Source organism: Micropterus dolomieu, linkage group LG16 (genome assembly GCF_021292245.1).
Source record: "Micropterus dolomieu isolate WLL.071019.BEF.003 ecotype Adirondacks linkage group LG16, ASM2129224v1, whole genome shotgun sequence".
Lineage (NCBI taxonomy): Eukaryota > Metazoa > Chordata > Actinopteri > Centrarchiformes > Centrarchidae > Micropterus > Micropterus dolomieu.
Genome location: NC_060165.1, coordinates 7,478,030 through 7,496,399, shown reverse-complemented (window position 1 = coordinate 7,496,399; position 18,370 = coordinate 7,478,030). Strand labels below are relative to the sequence as shown.

Genomic DNA, 18,370 nt, shown 5'->3' with positions numbered 1-18,370 from the left:
TCTGTGAATAATAAGTAGGAAAATCTAGAGCAGATTTTGAATAAACCACACCCCAAAAGCTTTACTTGCTAAAGAAGGTTTGAATTATAACCATTAGATTCGGGAAAATTCATGCGATTAGTTTTGATGCTCTCCACAATGATTTTACAATCATGGCGCAGCACAGAGCAGTTTGAGGTTCACCACCTTATAAAGGCTGGAAAACACTGAATGACCTCAGAATCATTACAGATAGGACTGTTCATGTTTGCCCTTTGTGTCTTAATTTACTACTTTATACATTTGTAGAAATGAACAAAAAATAGGCAACATGAGAACCACCTCCTTTCATTTGTACATCAAAATCCAAAAGAATAATCTCATTAGCGTAAAAGGACTAACGTTAGTTTGCATCCCTAATTTGCTTTAACTTACTAACCCCTATCGAGATGTACAGTAGAGGACAGAGCTGTAACCTGACCTGAACTTAATGTTGATCTTTTCGTCTGCCAACTTTATGATGCTCTCTCACATTCGCTCATCCTTTGAAGAACGAGGAGAGGGAGACAGCCATGCGTTGAGTGTTACTGTAGTTTACTGAAAATCATTAATGATCGTGTTAAATCTTAATAGCGGCGCTCATTCATTAAGCAGCGACAGCAGACTTCACATACATTGCTAGAGACTGGTTTTAAGCCATCCAAGAACTGATAAGGTTGCACTTCCCCATAGCTGAAGAATAAACCCGTTTTATATCTGTGGCGCCCGTTCTCATCTCAGGGTGTCCAATACCAACACTTTCAGAAAAAGTGACAAAACGTAGTTATTTGACCTGTGTGACACGCAGGACCTGTACAGACCTGAAGTGGGTTAGGGTAGGGTTAGCCTCCCTTGTGTTGCGGCAACGTAGCAGTCGGGGGCGTTTCATACAGACGTTGAAGGGTACCTTTACCGTAAAATCCTTAAGCTTTGTCACGCTGTCTAAAAGCGCCAGTTATGAACATAGACTGTATATAAGAAATGGACGTAGTCATCGTGACGTCACCAGTTGGTTTGTGGACTGCCGTTTTGAAGCCTCGAGTTTGGCCAATAGGTTGCCGCCATGTCGAGTTTTTGCAACCAGGAAGTGCCCGGAAGTGACGATACGGTGGAGCTAATGGCCGTGTGCGGAGCTAGTTAGCTTGCTTAGCTAGGTGCATCTGTAACTCACGTTAACTGTCATTTTAACAGGGCTGATAACTTTGTCTAGCGAACAACAGTCTTAAAACTAAATGTACTCACCAGAGAAAGTGAACAGCCAACTCCTAATAAGCGTTTTCAGTGGTGCTGGTTAAATTTATCCCATTATTTCTAATGGAGCCGGACTTCTTTTTGCGACCAGAAGAGTCTCCCCCTGCTGGATTTTCAATAGAATGCAGGTTTCAGGGACTTCCGCATCGCCTTCATATTGAAGACCGGAAGCTTCCCGCCTGGTTATGACGCATTGACATGAGAATGTGTTGCTGTGGCACAATCCGAAAGAGACTTGCAGCAATAACACGAAGGCTGCCTGTTGGCCTTTGTAGTCGTAATACAGTGAATTATATTTGGACCGATTTAGACTAGCAACAGAAAGAACTACACCACCACGGGAGGAAAAAACATTGAGTGCTGCGGCGGCATTTCAATGAGCATTAGAGGTAGCATTACATGGGCGTTGGAAAATAAATACCCGTTTAAAATTATTTAAGACCTAGAACACAAACTTCACCGAATTTAAGACTTTAAGCCTTAAATTTGGAAATTTTACCCTTTAAGACCCCGCCAAAACCCTGCAGGACGTCTACATGACAGGTGCTGCTACCAGAACAGCTCCTCTAATCTGGAGGTCTCAGAGTGTTTGATTTTCTGAGTGACAGAAAGTGACGGTGAATCTCAGAGGAAAAAAATATTCTGGCAGTAAAAGTACGGTGTCGGTGTGTCAGGTGATAAATGCTTCAGCTTCTCCAGACCAACAAAAGTCTGTTCCCAAAAGGCTGGAGAAGTGAAGCAGGTTAACAAACATCTCCCCTTCAGACTGGAAGCTAACAGAAAGTCTTTTAGTTCAATACAGGAACATGTGGTATAGTACACAGAGTGTATGGTAAAGTACCACAGAGAGTATGGTAAAGTACCACAGGATGTATGGTAAAGTACTGCATGCGGTACTTTACCATACATCAATTACCATACAACTGAGATATAAAACAGAAAAATAGGGGAAAGAAATAAATTTTATTTGCAGTATTAAACAACCTATAATACAAGTTAAGACCAGTGACTACTTCAGGATTGCAGGTGAGAAGTTAATATTGCTTTTGACATGCTTGACTGCTTCCAAATTAAGGGTGACCTCCTTGTAGCGGAGTGTGAAGTCTGAACTTTAACAGCTTTTGGTCAGACTTGTCAGAGATACCCTATTATACTCTTTGTGGGTATGCAATCCACTCTCTTGCCATCTACGTCATTGTCTGAAATGTAAATAAAAAAGCTATTAAATACACAGAAGCACCGACACTTTGGACATACAAAGCATGATTACTACAGAGAATGACTGACACAATTAATGGATTGGGTTCAGAACAGAACAAAAGAAAATCATAAAAACTTTAATTGAAAAGCCCTTGACAGAGAAGCTGCTGTATCACTTAATATTGTAACGTTATTTCAAAGTTCAGATATTTACCGCATGATATTGGTTAACAGCATTATTCAAACTGGAAAACTTATGAACTGCAGAAAGCAGCCATGCACATTAAGACTCTGCTTTATTTGTACCAATCACAGTTAGCCATGTCAATTTCTGCCCAGCAACTGCTGAGTCACCACCAGTCACAGCATCAAAGTGCTCCGATATTTAATCAGCGAAACAACATCACCTGTGAAATTTGATCTGGTAAACTGCCCTGCTGTTAAAATAGACTGAGAACCCTGTTAAACTTGCCATGAAACAAGACTCAAATAAAAATCAGAAACTGTAACGTTAGTCATTAGGACTAAATGATCCCACCGTCAGCAGCATAAGGCATTTCTGAACCTGTTGATATATAACGTAACGTTATAAGACGGATTCAATAAGCACTGTACTGCTACCGGAACGTGAATTAGTGACTAACGGTATAATATCAGAACAAAATTAGCAAGCTATCTAAGGACATGCAATGCTGAACATTGGCTGTAGATACCCAGGCTAACAGCCTGTTAGCTCTTCAGATATTAGCTAGCTAAATTCGGATCGTTGGTTACCAGTACAGTAAATTACAATTAATGTGAAATTTACATTCCACTTACCTCTACATTTCTGAGCCGCCTCCTCCGGAATTTCAATGCCTCCTTCCACCACCAGCTTTTGTAGTAGCGCCTTAGTCGACAGACCCAGTGACATTGCTAGTAGCAGTAAATAAGCTTGACATCTTCGGTCCTGCTCGGAGTTTGAGCGGCACACTGACCGTTAACTCTGTCGGGGCGGGGGAGTGAATACGGCAGAGGCATGTCCCGCCCTACTCTGCCTCTGATTGGCTTAGCCTGTTGATGATGATTCTCACAGCATATACATACATGTAAAGCATGTCGGTCACAACGTTAGACTGTGGTCATATCAGATTTTTTCTTTGATCCACTTGGGGAAAACAACCCAACCACATAAAACCAAAATAATTATAATATAATTTTACTTTAATACTACTATATTTACTTTACTATAGTATTACTATAATACTACCAAAATACATTTTAATATAATATTACTATAATACTACTATATTACTATAATATTTTGCTTAGATTGTTAGATTTAGACTACCACGCATTGACTGTATAAAAAAATAAATGGTTGGACTGCACTGTCAGTGTCACCAATTTAGCTAGCTAACCGCAGCCAGAGCTAACAGTTTACATGCAACCCCTGAGTGACATGTCAATATCCCAATCACTTGAGAGCGTAGACTGTAGCGTTAAATCTTTACTTTTGCTACCACCAAGGGTATCTAGAGGCCAAATATACTGCCAAAACAGATTTGCCAACAATAATGCATAAAGGTTCCTGGAAATGAAGGGTTTGTGTTTTTCTCATGTGTAGGTGCCAACTTTGAGCTACAAATGAGCTACACACGTTTTTCATGGCTGCATTGCATATGCCCTTTGACAGACAGAAAGGGTAGAGATTTGTTCTTATTTTTGTTTTAAATCGCTTTGTACCCTTTCTGTAGTCAAAAGGTGCACTTCTGGTCTCTTTAAGATCAACATTCTTGAAAAGTGTACCTGTAAGTACAGAAATGTTCTTGTCTCGTACCTCCATTTTTGAGTGTGCAGAGCTTGAGGTACAATCCTGTGGTAAACGTCCGAAAATACCATACAAACCTCTCAAGTCCTACAGGAAATCACTACAGGAACATGTGGTACAGTCCCACTGGAACATGAGGTACAAATATCGCAGAAATTCTATGGTATTTTGCCACAGGACATTTTTGTACACACACGCGTGCGCTACGCCTACACTTGCTTACTGAGGCCCCGGGGTTAGGGTTACAATTTTGGATTTATTCACGCACTTTTAAAAACATTTATTGAAAGTTTTACATGTTTATTTACAGCATTAAACGTTGAAATGTATATTGTAATAGGCTGTATAATAATTTATTGGGAGAAAACTGTCAGTTCTATGTAAAATCAGATGTTGAGCACCCTCATATCGCCAAAATGGCATGATCCTTGTTTCGCTTCGACTGTGAGATTGACAATCGAATAAGGCGAATATTCGACTATTGGGGGTCAGTCCTAAACATCATGCTGTGTTGAAGACAACTAGTGACTGAGACCATATACGATCCATTGGAGTCGCCACAGTGCTGGCTGTTAGAGAGAATGCAGGTTTGAGGCTTCACTTTTCAAACCTGGAGGTTCTGCTTAGTGAAGACACAAAGCTTCTTCCTGGTTTCACAAATCAGACACATTAAGTATGAAATTTTCATGTGGTTTTGAAATGGACCAATCAAAGAATGAAACGCAGATTCAGGTTGTCCTCCCACAGAGGAGCAGGTGGAGGTGGGGCTACATACTGAGGCGCTGCTGGAGGCACTCTCCTCCTTGTTGTTGTTGGTGGGCGGGAGCGAGAAGAGGAAGCCTTATGGCGGGGCTTGGGAGGCTTGGTCTGGAAATCCTCATGAATCTGATCACTATTATATTACCAATTGTTTTTTATATTATAATGAAGTACTCCTTCAATTTCTAAGACTTAGCAGGTGAAGTAATATTTTAGTGGTCTTTGTATACACAGTAAGATGTTTTCTGTACTCTACTCTGAAGATGATGCTGTGGCCCAAGTATGTGCTTTAAGTCTTGTAAAATTATGACATCTAATTTAGCTTTTCCTTTTTTCTCTCAGCAGGCCCTTCTGCTGTTGTTCCCCCACTGACACCCAGACCAGCCCCTCATACACCTGAGCCACCACACAGTAATGGACCAGCTACACTGAGGTGGTACTATCTGCAATGGAAAACAGAGAACGGCGGGGCCAAAAGCGAGCCGAGTAGAGGCGAGGAGAGTTGAGCTGGTGCCAGCGATGGAAAAGCACTATGGGTAAGATGTTTTTAAAACTACTCTAAATATGTTTCTGTGGACAAAATGTTTACATTTATTATAAAATCTGTGATAATAATACATTGTGGAAAAATGACTACAGCTGTGTCTCAATTCAGGGATCGCATCCTTCGAAGGCTGTATTTGAAGACCGAATACGTCACAGTCGATGCGACAAGGCTGTCCCATTTCAAAGGCTCCTTCAAATGCGGCCGACAAATGCAGTCTTCTTTACCTCCGTTTGGGGGATCCAACAGCTGGATCCTTCACAGCCCCAGGTATCCCGACATTCATTGCGCGCCGGTTGATTGTCCCAGCGTAAATAATGGCGTCGGCTGTGGCTGTGGAGTTGAGCCCCCCGGTAGCCCTTTTGTAATATCTGCATTTAATCATCGTGTACTTAAAGTTACAGTTAAATGAGCCCCCATCCTATTCAAAGCCTTTAACAATAAGACAAATAGTAGATGGGGCAACCCTTTGTTATGTTTTTGTGTCACCTTTTCCAGTCTTCACAAAATTACCATTTCTTTTGTTTCTCTGTGATTAGGACAATTTTGGAGAAAATGGGCCTGTGGGGGAAGGTGACTTCCCTCCAAGCAAAAAAAAGTGGGACAATTAAAAAAAAAAAAAATCCAAAGTATGTATGTGTGATTTTAAATTGAGATATTCTTTATATTTTTTTTGTTGCTGAAATTTGTTTTTCTGCTGTTGTTATTTACCATGATTTCCTGTGCCTTAGGATTGCAAGTGTCCAGGGTCAGGAGAGGGTGTAGGTGGGAAGCCCACTGTTGCAACTTGGCCCTGGTTTGTCGTCATGGATGAGGTGTTGGGACAGAGGCATTCCACCACCCCACTTGTCGTAATTGCCTCTATCCCGGAGGACACACCAGGGCCAAGTACTGCAGTGGGTGACCAGGAGGAGGAGGAAGAAGAGGAGGAGGAGAGCCAGCCAAGAAAGAGAAAGAGGGACAGAGAGGATGAGCTGCTTCAGCTTCTCAAAGAAGACATGAGGTTGTAGAGAGAGGATGGAGAGGCTGTTCTCTCTACTAGAGAGACTTGCCTAAAAATAATCCTTAAATAATAATATATATAATATTTATTAATCAATTAAAATAAAAATATTTGTTAAATAAATTATTAAATTTTCTGTGGTCTTTATAACTATTTACAACATATTTACAACATTTATTCTGCTGAGCAGGGAGACCCTGGTGATACTGCTGGACCTGGAAGGGCTGCCACAGTAAAGACCCTGGTCAGCAGGACATCATCTGGGGTGGTTTCCAGAGTGTGTTGTAGGTGTGGATGCATCTCTCCACTGTCCACCACATCGTCCATCAGTGGGTTTGCAGGGCTGGTTCAATCGACGGCTGCCATGTCACAAGATGTTTTAGTAAGAGGCAAGAATAATATGCTGTGCACACAAAATACTAATTCACAATCTTATTTTGACAAAATAAATCTCTACAAAATATTTCAAAAGGCAAAATTGTTAGGATATGAATAGGAATTTACCAAGCTTTTACTTGCCTGTTAAAAATATTGGTGGTCAGGGGGCACCTCCTACAGGGCAGACACCTCTGCAGACAGCTGGTCATGCCAGGGAACACCACTGACCGTCCCCCTCATCCTCTGCCACATCCTCCTCAGGCTCATCCTCTGGGGCCACAATGTCACCAGCCCCAAGGCAGATGTTGGGGAGGATGGCACATGCTGTTATGACCTGAAATGGTTAAAAATATATTTCAGTCTGAAAAACTTTATGGTTTTTGATGAATCAGTCTGTTGATTTACTCATTAGTATAATTTAAAAAAATACTCATGTGAGGTACACCAGCACGTGCAAGAAGATGACCCAGAACCTGGTCTTCATCATCCCAAAAGCACGCTCTATAATGGAGCGTGCCCTTGAGTGATGGCTGTTGAAGCGCTGGGCTCCCACACCTTGTATTGGCCTCTTGTAGGGAGTGATGAGGGGGAGTGGGTGTTGGAGGCACGGGTACCCTCCGTCTGCAAGGATGAAATGCCCTGGAGCATGGGTAGAGTGAAGTCTTGTACAGTGAGCTGTAGATGAGCACTCTGGAGTCGTTGACTGATCCAGGCCAGCCCACGTAGGTGTCAATGAAGCGGCCCTGATGGTCACAGCCAGCCTGCAGGATGATGGATGGAAACAGTTTCCTGTTCCTGTAGCACTGACCAGCAGGGCCGCTCGGTGGCTTGATGCGGACATGGTAGCAGTCGATTGCTCCAGCTGCTTTAAAAAAGGCTTTGTGTCTTGCCAGCCCTGCAAACCCACGGGATATCGGTTTTAACTCATCCTGGGTCTTCAGTAGGTGGATGACCTTGTGGCGAATGGCCACCACCTCCTCAGTGACTCTGTGGACAATGCGGTGGACAGTGGATCGAGGCGTTGCAAACACTCTGGAGACCACCCTGTATGATGCCCCACCTGCCAGCCAGAAGAGTAACACCAGGGTCTCAATCGTGGCACCCCATCCGTGTCTCCGTTCCTGGTTTAGGAGGCCCAGTAGCACTCCCAGGGCCTCTCTACTCAACCCGGAAATCCGGTCGTGTGTCCTGCTGGCTAAAAAACCTGTCCAGCACAGGAACACTCAAATTTATCCTGCAGTACAGGGGCCTGGACTGTTTTAGGGATACAAGGAGAAGAACAACTGCAATGAAGTGTAGAGAGCTTAGTTAGATAAGGCATGTATATCTTTCTATTCAACTTGCTTTAGCTGATCAATGACAAAAACAGTGTCAATATTTTAACATTAAAGTAAGGTTAGGTTTTCTTTAAATATGAAATTATGTTGTTAAATTGAAATGGCAGTAGCAATAAACTACGTTAACTGTGTTTACATCACTGTTAGCCTGAAGCCTATAGTACCTAAATACATATAAAATGTGACGTTTCCTCTCTCAGCCTGAGATAAATCATGCGGCGGCAGTACCTCTAGTTCCTCTATTAAGAAATAAAAAAATAAAATATTAAATATAATATTTAATATTTAAAATATTAAAATTAAAATATTAGTCTCCACACTGGTGGACCGCAGCTGTGAAGGTTGCTAGGTGACAGGAGCGGTGCTTCCCCACGCATGGGTAAGGGCGGGGTCAGTTGATGACGCAATAGACAGTCCTCCATAGACCAGACCATCTCATTTAACAACGATCGGTTTGGCTTTTTGCGGCCTTCGTAGGCCGCAAAGGCCACGCCCTTCGAAGGATGCGGCCCCTGAATTGAGACACAGCTTATGTCACTATTAAGGTATTTGTTTTTCATCCTTGTCCTCACAGTTGGGCCTTCTGCTTTTGTTGCCCCACCGGCACACTTTCAGCTACATCTTTTTTGGGGGGGGGGTAAACCAGAGAGTGACATTATGGCGAGACTGAGAAATAATTACATTCTCCCATGTATGGTCGTGCGATATCTATCTTCTACAATAAATCTTAATTGTTGTTTCAATGGTGTGTGAGTAGACATTATTGAGTAGGCTACATCACTCACTTTGCAAAAACCACATCAGTCACTGCATCATGCATGCAGTAAACACGTGCTAGTTAAAGAATCAACAGCTGCTGAAAAATTCATGACTGAATTTAAAAAATTAATGAACAAACAGAGCTACAACACGGACACTACCAGCCTCGCAGTCTAACGTTATTTTGTTAGATTGAATTGCTAGACTTGGATCAAGCTCACTTGCATGGAGCTAGAGGTCGACTTCGTCTGTCACCAGTCTGTTGCTGTGAAAGACCACAAACTAACCACCGCACAGAATATCAAGAATATAAAAAGCCTTGGGAGTCAGCTGTCCACGACAGACCTGAACCAGCCGAGATACCAGCACAAAAACAAGGTCCAGTTTAAACACAGCAACACTGATGACAGAATCAAACCCACTAAGACAACAGCTACATCTCCGTGGTCTCCCCATGCTGGACTATATAAGCTAATTCCGGGAGTGTCTGCATCATGGCCGATTTTTCGCAAGGGAGGCGCTTACTAGTTCCCAGCCTGAAATGAAATGCTAGTTCCATCATTCGGCTGTTGTCGGACATGTCCATGTTGCAGACAAGGCATTGGCTCTGTGGCCTATTCCCAATTCTATTCTCTCTGCTGAATTTTTCACCATCGGTTTCTGTAGTGTAGTGGTTATCGATGTGGGCTTTGTAGATCATTGGCAGACTTTCTGGGGAAGACCTGGTCTGATTCGGAGAGACAGCATCCATCCCACTTGGGAAGGAGCAGCTCTCATTTCTAGAAATCTGGCCAAGTTTATTAGTGGACCAAATCCATGACAACCCAGAGTTGAGACCAGGAGGCAGAGTCGCAGTCTAACACACTTCTCTGCCCTTCTAATTCAGCAGTTACCCACTCAAAACCCTACGCAGAGTCGCAGTCTAACACACTTCTCTGCTCCTCCATTTCAGTTACTTAGTGAAAATCCTATAGTGACGGCGTCTGTCCCCCGACCATCGAAATTATTTAAATCAAAAGTAAACAGAAGAGGAGCCTGTACATAAAAACCTCATAAAAATTTAAACCACAGGAGCAATAGTGCAAACTAATAGGAAAATTAAATGTGGACTCTTAAATATCAGATCTCTCTCTTCTAAAGGTGTACTAGTAAATGAACTAATATCAGATTATGATATTGATTTATTTGGTCTTACTGAAACCTGGCTGGGTGATGGAGAATATGTTAGCCTAAATGAATCCACCCCTCCCAGTCATATTAATACTCACATTCCTCGAGGCACAGGCCGAGGAGGTGGAGTTGCAGCTATCTTTGACTCTAGCCTACTAATCAGCTCTAAACCTAAACTAAATTTATAACTCATTTGAAAGTCTTGTTCTTAGTCTTTCACACCCAAGTTGGAAATCACTGCAACCAATTCTTTTTGTTATAGTGTACCGAGCACCTGGCCCGTACTCTGAATTCTTATCTGAATTTGCAGAGTTTTTGTCAACTTTAGTCCTTAAAACGGACAAAGTTATTATTGTAGGGGATTTAAATATTCATGTGGACGTTGAGAATGACAGCTTCAGTACTGCGTTTATCTCTCTGTTAGATTCCATTGGCTTGTCTCAGAGTTTTCATGAACCGACTCACTGTTTAAACCACACCCTCGACCTTGTTTTGGTGTATGGTATTGAAATTGAACATTTAGTGGTGTTCCCACAGAATCCCTCTTTGTCCGACCACTGTTTGATAACTTTTGAGTTTGTATTGCTGAACTACACGCCATTGGGCAAACATTTCTATACAAGATGTCTGTCTGATAGTGCTGTAGCTAAATTTAAGGATACTATTCCATCAGCTCTAAATTCATTATAAAGTCACAAAGTAACAAAGGACTCCTATGCTAATTTCAGTCCCTCCCAAATCGGTTAGCTCCATGGTATAATACTGAAACTCGCAAATTAAAGCAAATATCGCGGAAAGTTGAGAGGAATTGGCGTTCCACCAAACTGGAAAATTCTCGTTTAAGATAGATAGTCAAGATAGTCTTAAAACTTATAGGAAGGCCCTCCGTAATGCCAGAGCAGCGTACTACTCGTCATTTATAGAGGAAAATAGGAACAACCCTCAGGTTTCTTTTCAGTACTGTAGCCAGGCTGACAGAGAGTCACAGCTCTATTGAGCCAAGTATTCCCATAGCTCTCAGTAGTTACGACTTCATGAGCTTCTTTAATGATAAAATTCTAGCTATTAGAGACAAAATTCACCAAGACCTGCCCTCAACTGGCACCGACTTATCTCTAAACTCAGGAACCTTAGAAACAGCTGTAGAACCAGATATATGTTTAGACTGTTTTGCTTCCCTCAATCTTTACCAACTAACCAATTATTTCTTCATCTAAACCATCAACCTGCCTTTTAGACCCCATCCCGACTACGTTGCTTAAAGATGTTTTACCCTTAGTCAGCACTTCTATACAGATATGATCAATCTATCTTTATCAACAGGCTATGTACCACAGTACTTTAAAGTAGCTGTAATTAAACCTTCTGAAAAAGCCCAAACTTGATCCAGATGTTTTAGCCAACTATAGACCTATATCTAACCTTCCTTTTCTCTCTAAGATCCTGGAGAAAGCAGTTGCTAAACAGCTGTGTGACTTTCTACAGAGCAATAGTTTATTTGATTAGAGCTCATCATAGCACAGAGACAGCACTGGTGAAAATTACGACCTCCTTATCAGAGCATCAGACAAAGGACTTGTCTCTGTACTGGTTTTATTAGATCTTAGTGCTGCATTTGATACCATTGACCATCAGATCCTATTGCAGAGACTGGAACATTTCATTGGCATTAAAGGAACCGCTCTAAGCTGGTTTAAGTCCTATTTATCAGATCGATTTCAGTTTGTACATGTTAACGATGAGTACTCCATGCATGCCAAAGTTAGTCATGGAGTTCCACAAGGATCTGTCCTCGGACCAATCCTCTTCACTTTATATATGCTTCCTTTAGGCAATATTATCAGGAAATATTCCATAAGCTTTCATTGTTATGCAGATGATACTCAGTTATCTATCGATCAAACCGGATGAAACTCATCAGTTAGCTAAACTTCAAATGTGCCTTCAGGATGTTAAAACCTGGATGACCTCTAATTTTCTAATGTTAAACTCAGATAAAACTGAAGTTATTGTTCTGGGGCCTAAGCACCTCCGTGACGCATTATCTAAAGATATAGTTTCCCTTGATGGCATCGCCCTGGCCTCCAGCACCACTGTGAGGAATCTTTGAGTTATCTTTGATCAGGACATGTCGTTTAAGTCTCACATTAAGCAAATTTCAAGGACCTCTGTGTGTGTATATTGTGTAGGCTGCCTCCCTCCCCTCTCTCTCCTTCCATGCCTCTCTTTTTCTCTCTGTTCCTCTCGCTCTCTCTCGCTCCTCCCCTTCCCTCTCTCTCCTTCACCCCAACCGGTCGCCCAGATGGCCGCCCACCCTGAACCATGGTTCTGCTCGAGGTTTCTGCCTCTTAAAAGGAAGTTTTTCCTTGCCTCTGTCGCCTAGTGCTTGCTCTTGGTGGGAACTGTTGGGCTTCTATAAATAGCATCATAGAGTATGGTCTAGACCTGCTCTTTTATGAAAAGCGCTGTGAGATAACTGTTGTTGTGATTTGGCGCTATATAAATAAAACTGAATTGAACTGAATTGAATTATCACGTTTGCCTCACACGTGAAAGGTCCCCACTTCGAAACTGGGCAGAAACATTTCTCTTTGGGCTCTCCTCTCAGTATTAAAGAGCTCATATTATGTTCATTTTCAGGTTCATATTTGTATTTAGGGGTGGTACCGGAATAGGCTTATATGGTTTTATTTTCAAAAACACCATCTTTTTGTCCTACTGCACATTGCTACAGCATCTCTTTTCACCCCTGAAAGTTGAACGCTCCATTTTAGCTACCGAGTGAGGCATCTCACTTCTGTAAGATTGTTGTTGGGAGTTGCACATGGTACCTAGGTAAGGACTACTGGCTAATCAGAAGCAGAGTAGGGCGGGTCGTGTCGCAATACAGATGATGTTATCAGTACCCCTAACAGGAAGCCAGAAAGCATGGGTCTATCACATCAATATGCTGAAAATGATCCCAGATGCTTGGTCGTCAGAAAGGAATGCAGTAAGGTGTGCATCTGTGAGGAATTTGCCATCATGAGTTTCTGTAGTGTTGTGATTATCATTTTTGCATCACACGGTGAAACTCTTTTCGGCTACTTGTATCTCATTCTTTAGTGAGTCCATAAACAGAATGTCACCGGTGAAACTAATCTTGGCTTTCACTCAGCAGCTACCAGCTGTTATTTATTCAGGAAACAATCTGCAAACAGAGTTACTAGAGGTGCAGCTAGAAGGAACTGCACAATCCCACTCAAAAAAGCTGTATTCAGCCAGGCCGTCTTTTCATTTACAGCGTCACATCAATGGAACTCAGTACCACCGTCAATTAGGGAGTCTCCATCCGATTACTCATTTAAGAGTAATGTTAAGAAATGGCTTATTGAAAATCAACATTGTCAACACTGACACTGGTCCCATCCACCAACAATAACAGTATAATCTATATTTTTGATTTATCTGCATCTTGTTGTGATTTTTAACACAGTGGAATTTTTTACCTTTTGTCAATTGTATAATGTATTTTATTGTAGTATAACAGTTTACTATTTTAGGATGCCTAATAACATCTGGCAAGGGGACTGCCGATGAAAACTAGCCTGTGGCTAACTCGGGTACGCTTACATTTGCTTGAATGTTGATCAATGTACATTGTCCCATTTCAAATAAACAAATAAATAAAAAATAAAAAAAAGATGAGATGCAGAGAGAGAGAAAATATAGTGGATAAAGCAGTCCTGTTGGGCTATACGCATGACACACAGCTTTCTCTGTATAAAGATTATTTAGATGCTTTAGGAATAATCAGATTGTGTTGGCAGCCTGTGCTACTGCAAAGCAAGAGGTTTGATTGGCTACATGTCCATAATAAAATATAAAGGCAACAATAGTCGGCTGGGCAGCAAGCGTGATATTTTAAAATGTCTTGTCAATACCTTCATGGAGTTTTAAAAAAAAAATAATAATAATAATTATTAAACAGAAATAGCTAAAGATAATCAACCAGCAAAGCAAATTGCATTCCCTAGAAATAACCATGTAGCAGCTGTTTTGAACCAGCAGATAAAATATATTATTATACTTTTACATGAGTAGGTTTGTCATTTTTTTCTTTTACTTATTACCAGTATTACCAGTTTATGGTAAGTATGATGATGATATGGCTTATTTATTTATCTACTCAAAGGCTCAGCTGAAGTGATTACTTTACTTTAGGTGTTAGAGGGATGTTTCTAGTTTTGAAAAAATTTTTAATGGCTCATTTAGTTATGTAATCTACTTGCATAAAATTCTCAAGAATGCAGGAATAAATGTCTCTAAAGACCTAGAGCTCTGACAAATGCTTTGGCCCGGAGAGCGGGTTGACCAGGGACAAACTCCTCGGCCACTTTTTTGCCTCCATCTGTGACCATCCTTGGCCTTAAAAACTTGTGTCCTCAGGTGTGTATGTGTCTCTGCTACGTGTCCATAAACAATTGAAAATTAGTCAAAATGTTCACACAGAGATGAGCATCCTGCAGTATTTTAAGAGGAAGAGGACAGAGGTCACAGGAGCAGGAGTAGTAAAAAAACTGAGGAGGACGAGCTTGTAAGTTGTATGGATAGCTACTAGACATAGTAAATTCTAAAACTCACGTAGTAAAAATACTTTGTTATTCCAATGGCATGTCATCAGAGTTTGCTTTGAAGACAGTTCTGTGTTCACAAACATGTGTTGCAGGGAGAGTCAGGGCCAAGTGACACAGGAAATATCACAGACAGCTACATCAAGTGTAACATTAGGATAACTGAATCTATTTGTACTGTGGCTAGCTACATTAACTAGCAGCTGTTCCATGGTTTTTATGGTATATAGTCGGTTTTGTTCTAGTTATATTAAACTCCCTCTCTCTGACCCTCTCCCTCTTCGAGTTTTCATTATCTCCCCTCTTCAGTCTATTTTCAATCTTCTGTCACTACAAAGACCCTCTTTCAGCCACACTAATAAGTACATTCTGTTTTCAAAAGTCATTAGAAATGAGCATTTAAGTGCTTTGTTTAAAAAAAATAGGGGGAGCATGCCCCCGAACCCCCCTAGCATTTCAGTGTCCCCCCCCCAGGTTCAAAGTTGCTCCTACCCTGCAGATAGGCCAGGTTTGAACACAGTCGTGTCACCAAAGAAGATGACACAGCTTGCAAGTTATGTGTTTTAGTTAAATATATAAAGATGCCATGTCCGTGTTAGGTAGCGAGTGGCTAGTAGCTGTTTTTAAGGACTGATTATTGAGCAACATTCTGGAGCCTCCTTTAAAGCAGCCAGTGTTGAAAAAACATCTCATCTAAAGTCACTTTTTAAAAGGATACAGAATCAAACTCGTGCAGATTGTGTTAAATTATAAGATCCTCCAGATCTAAGCTAAGAACACAAGTCATTTCAATTCAGTTAATTTATTTATTTATCTTTATTATTTCATAGCAGGTACATTAACCTCCACCTCTACTCCATCACCGGTATCACCCAAGAAGCTGACAATGCTGGTAAGTTTAGGCCTACATCAACAGTAAATGAACAATTACTCACCTCTAGGAACACCCAGTGTATAAACATGTCAACTTACTAAAATAATTTATTTTTTGTGTTAATCTTTCTCATAGGTCTACCTGTGCCTACTGAAGTGGAGAGCAGTGCCGTCGTGCTTACTACCACACCTGGCTCTCCAGTTTCTATTCCTCCAGTGGATCCATCTAACTGGCTATCAGTCCTTAATGACCAGTTTACTGTACTTCTATATCATTTTCAGCAATTAAATATCTTATCAAAAACAAGGCATCATGGTTTAAATTAAGAGCTAGACACTTAAATAGTATATCATACACTTATCTCCCCTGAAAAGTTTTCATTATTCACAAAAAGGCTTGCTCAGATGTGCAGAGCAGTATCTGAAGCCAAAATATGAGAATTTATAGAGTTTTTATTGGAAGGTTGATTAGGCTACATCACTGCTTGTGGGATCTCTTGCACAAGCAGATGTAAACCACCAGATGATAGCAATGATTTACATTAAACCTATTACTTACTTTGTTTTGCATTCATTATTTGTACATCAATTCCTAACATATGAATATCTTTTCTTGATTTGAATGAGTCTTGTTTTGTGTCTTTTTGGTCTTGTGTCTTTTTGGTCTTCAATATAGGGAAATACCAACAAATACGTACTCATTATTTTCATATAAGCAATTAATTATACTGTTTTAACACGTTTTGTTTTTACAACTTGTAAAGTAGGCTACTGTATAGTTGAGTCCCGCCATGGACTGCACAAAACAAGGTCTCAGCACGGTGTGTCTGTCAGTTTGTTTTGAAATCTGTCTGCCGCCTAGCGGCCAGAAATCGATTAATGCTTAAGCTTTTGTGTAGGTTGTGCCCACATGTAGGGTAACCTTAGACTACATACTTTACCTAGGTTATAGTGCAACCATCAGAGTAGGCTGTCATAGTTATTTCTTTCATTAATGACAGTCTATTCTCTATTGTATGAACTTTTTGAATAGCCACAGGGAGAGGGGGTTTAGGAGAGAGCGAGAGAGAGAGAGAGAGAGAGAGAGAGAGAGAGAGCTAGGCTGTCACGGGGTGTGTTACAGCAGCTCGGCTCAGGCAGCAGACGGCGGCCCGCGCCTCCGCACCCATCTACCGTTTTCCTCCGTTCATTTCCATTCTCCTACTTCTCTTTTTTGTCACACTTCTTTCTTTTCTGTAGTCGTCTCAGAGAAATGTCCGCCAGACCAGGATTCTACCGGCAGGAGCTGAACAAGACTGTGTGGGAGGTTCCGGAGCGGTACCAGAACCTGACGCCGGTGGGCTCCGGAGCGTACGGCTCGGTGTGGTGAGTGTTTGTGTATGTGCAAGGCGGGTGGAGGGGCGAGGCTGCACAGCCCCGGCATTTACCGTATATTGGTCATGATGCATCAGCATAGCGATGCGTGTCGGCAGTGTCAGGATGAAGCAGCTTGTGGAAACTGATTGTTTGGCGGGTTATTGTTGTGACCACCGGCGTATTATTACCCTCCCATTGCCTTTGCAGCTTAGGCATGAATATATTAGGAGAAAGATTATTATTCCTGTGATTCAGTATGTACAACATAGCAGACACAGCAGTTCGGCAAGACTTGTTTTCATCCCACAGCTGTCTGCTGTTCATATGTGTGGTAGGAATTACAGAATGAGATAGCATCAACACAGGAATTTCCCAAATAATACCCCCACCCACCCCATGCACACGCTCATGCACAGGACTATACTCCTCTGAAGATAGGGATCAACTTTGCAGAGGCTGGTGTAGTGGGACCCTTAAGATGCATGCCACATCTGGAAAGAGAAAACCTGGTCCCAGCTGCTCTCAATAGATAACACAAAGCAAGTCTGTGACACCTTGAAGCCTGCAGTAGCAGCATGCATATTAATTTAGCATATACTAGCATACACCTGCACACCCAGTGACCTCCCTGCATGTCCCCCTGTGTGGATGCAGACATTTCCAATCTTGCAACATGAAATTGCTTTGATTTTGGATCAGTCTGTATCAGCTGGTGGGATCATGTTGCCATGGCGATGTGTCATGGTGATAACCACCCCCAACAGTCAATATTAATTAAGCTTTAATAGCAGGCTGATGCTTAAGGATATGTGGACAGAAGTGTTTGTGTGACTGATCCTATAGTGGGATCATCACATTTTCAAGACACAAATAAGATGTCAAAGCTTTTCTACGCAACCTTGCATGCTGGCAGCTCTATGATGGCAGTGAGAGGTAATTGTTAAGCCTAAAGTACTCTTCCACAGAGTGAATTGATTGATCCTGGCAGCTGTGCCGAACACTGAACTAAGCAGAGGCACTCCCAAACTATTTAAAAGAAGCTTTCGAGATGTAAAAAGAAGAATCTTTGCTATTAAATTGTCTTCCAGTTGGAAAAGCCCCTTTGTGAAAACTGGTTAAAAGCGTATCCTGTCACCTGCCCAGTAAAGTCAGTCTTCGCCCACCGACTCCCCGGATTCAAGCATAAGCCCAGTGAGTCTTTCCAGACTACAATTAGGAAAATTTTAACTTGTGGGCCAGTTTTGCAACACTGTATGTTCTGAAATCCTGCAATTCTGTGAAGCTTTGTACCAAAAGACT

At 41.6% G+C, this 18,370-nt stretch overlaps 1 protein-coding gene and 1 long non-coding RNA gene across 2 annotated transcripts in view; one reads left to right on the top strand and one right to left on the bottom strand.

The window, feature by feature from the left end:
- Positions 1 to 2,213: 2,213 nt before the first annotated feature.
- Positions 2,214 to 3,404, bottom strand: LOC123985114. Its single transcript, XR_006828605.1, has 2 exons — positions 3,289 to 3,404; positions 2,214 to 2,468 (listed from the first exon to the last, which is right to left on the bottom strand). It is a non-coding gene; the product is annotated as an uncharacterized LOC123985114 (long non-coding RNA).
- A 13,463-nt stretch (positions 3,405 to 16,867) lies between these two features.
- The window catches only part of mapk11 (mitogen-activated protein kinase 11), a 14,512-nt gene continuing 13,009 nt past the window's right edge, over positions 16,868 to 18,370 (top strand). Inside the window, exon 1 of the mRNA XM_046071762.1 lies at positions 16,868 to 17,080. Within this exon, the coding sequence (XP_045927718.1) occupies positions 16,968 to 17,080 (113 nt within the window). The 5' untranslated portion in view covers positions 16,868 to 16,967. The remainder of the gene's footprint in view (positions 17,081 to 18,370) is intronic.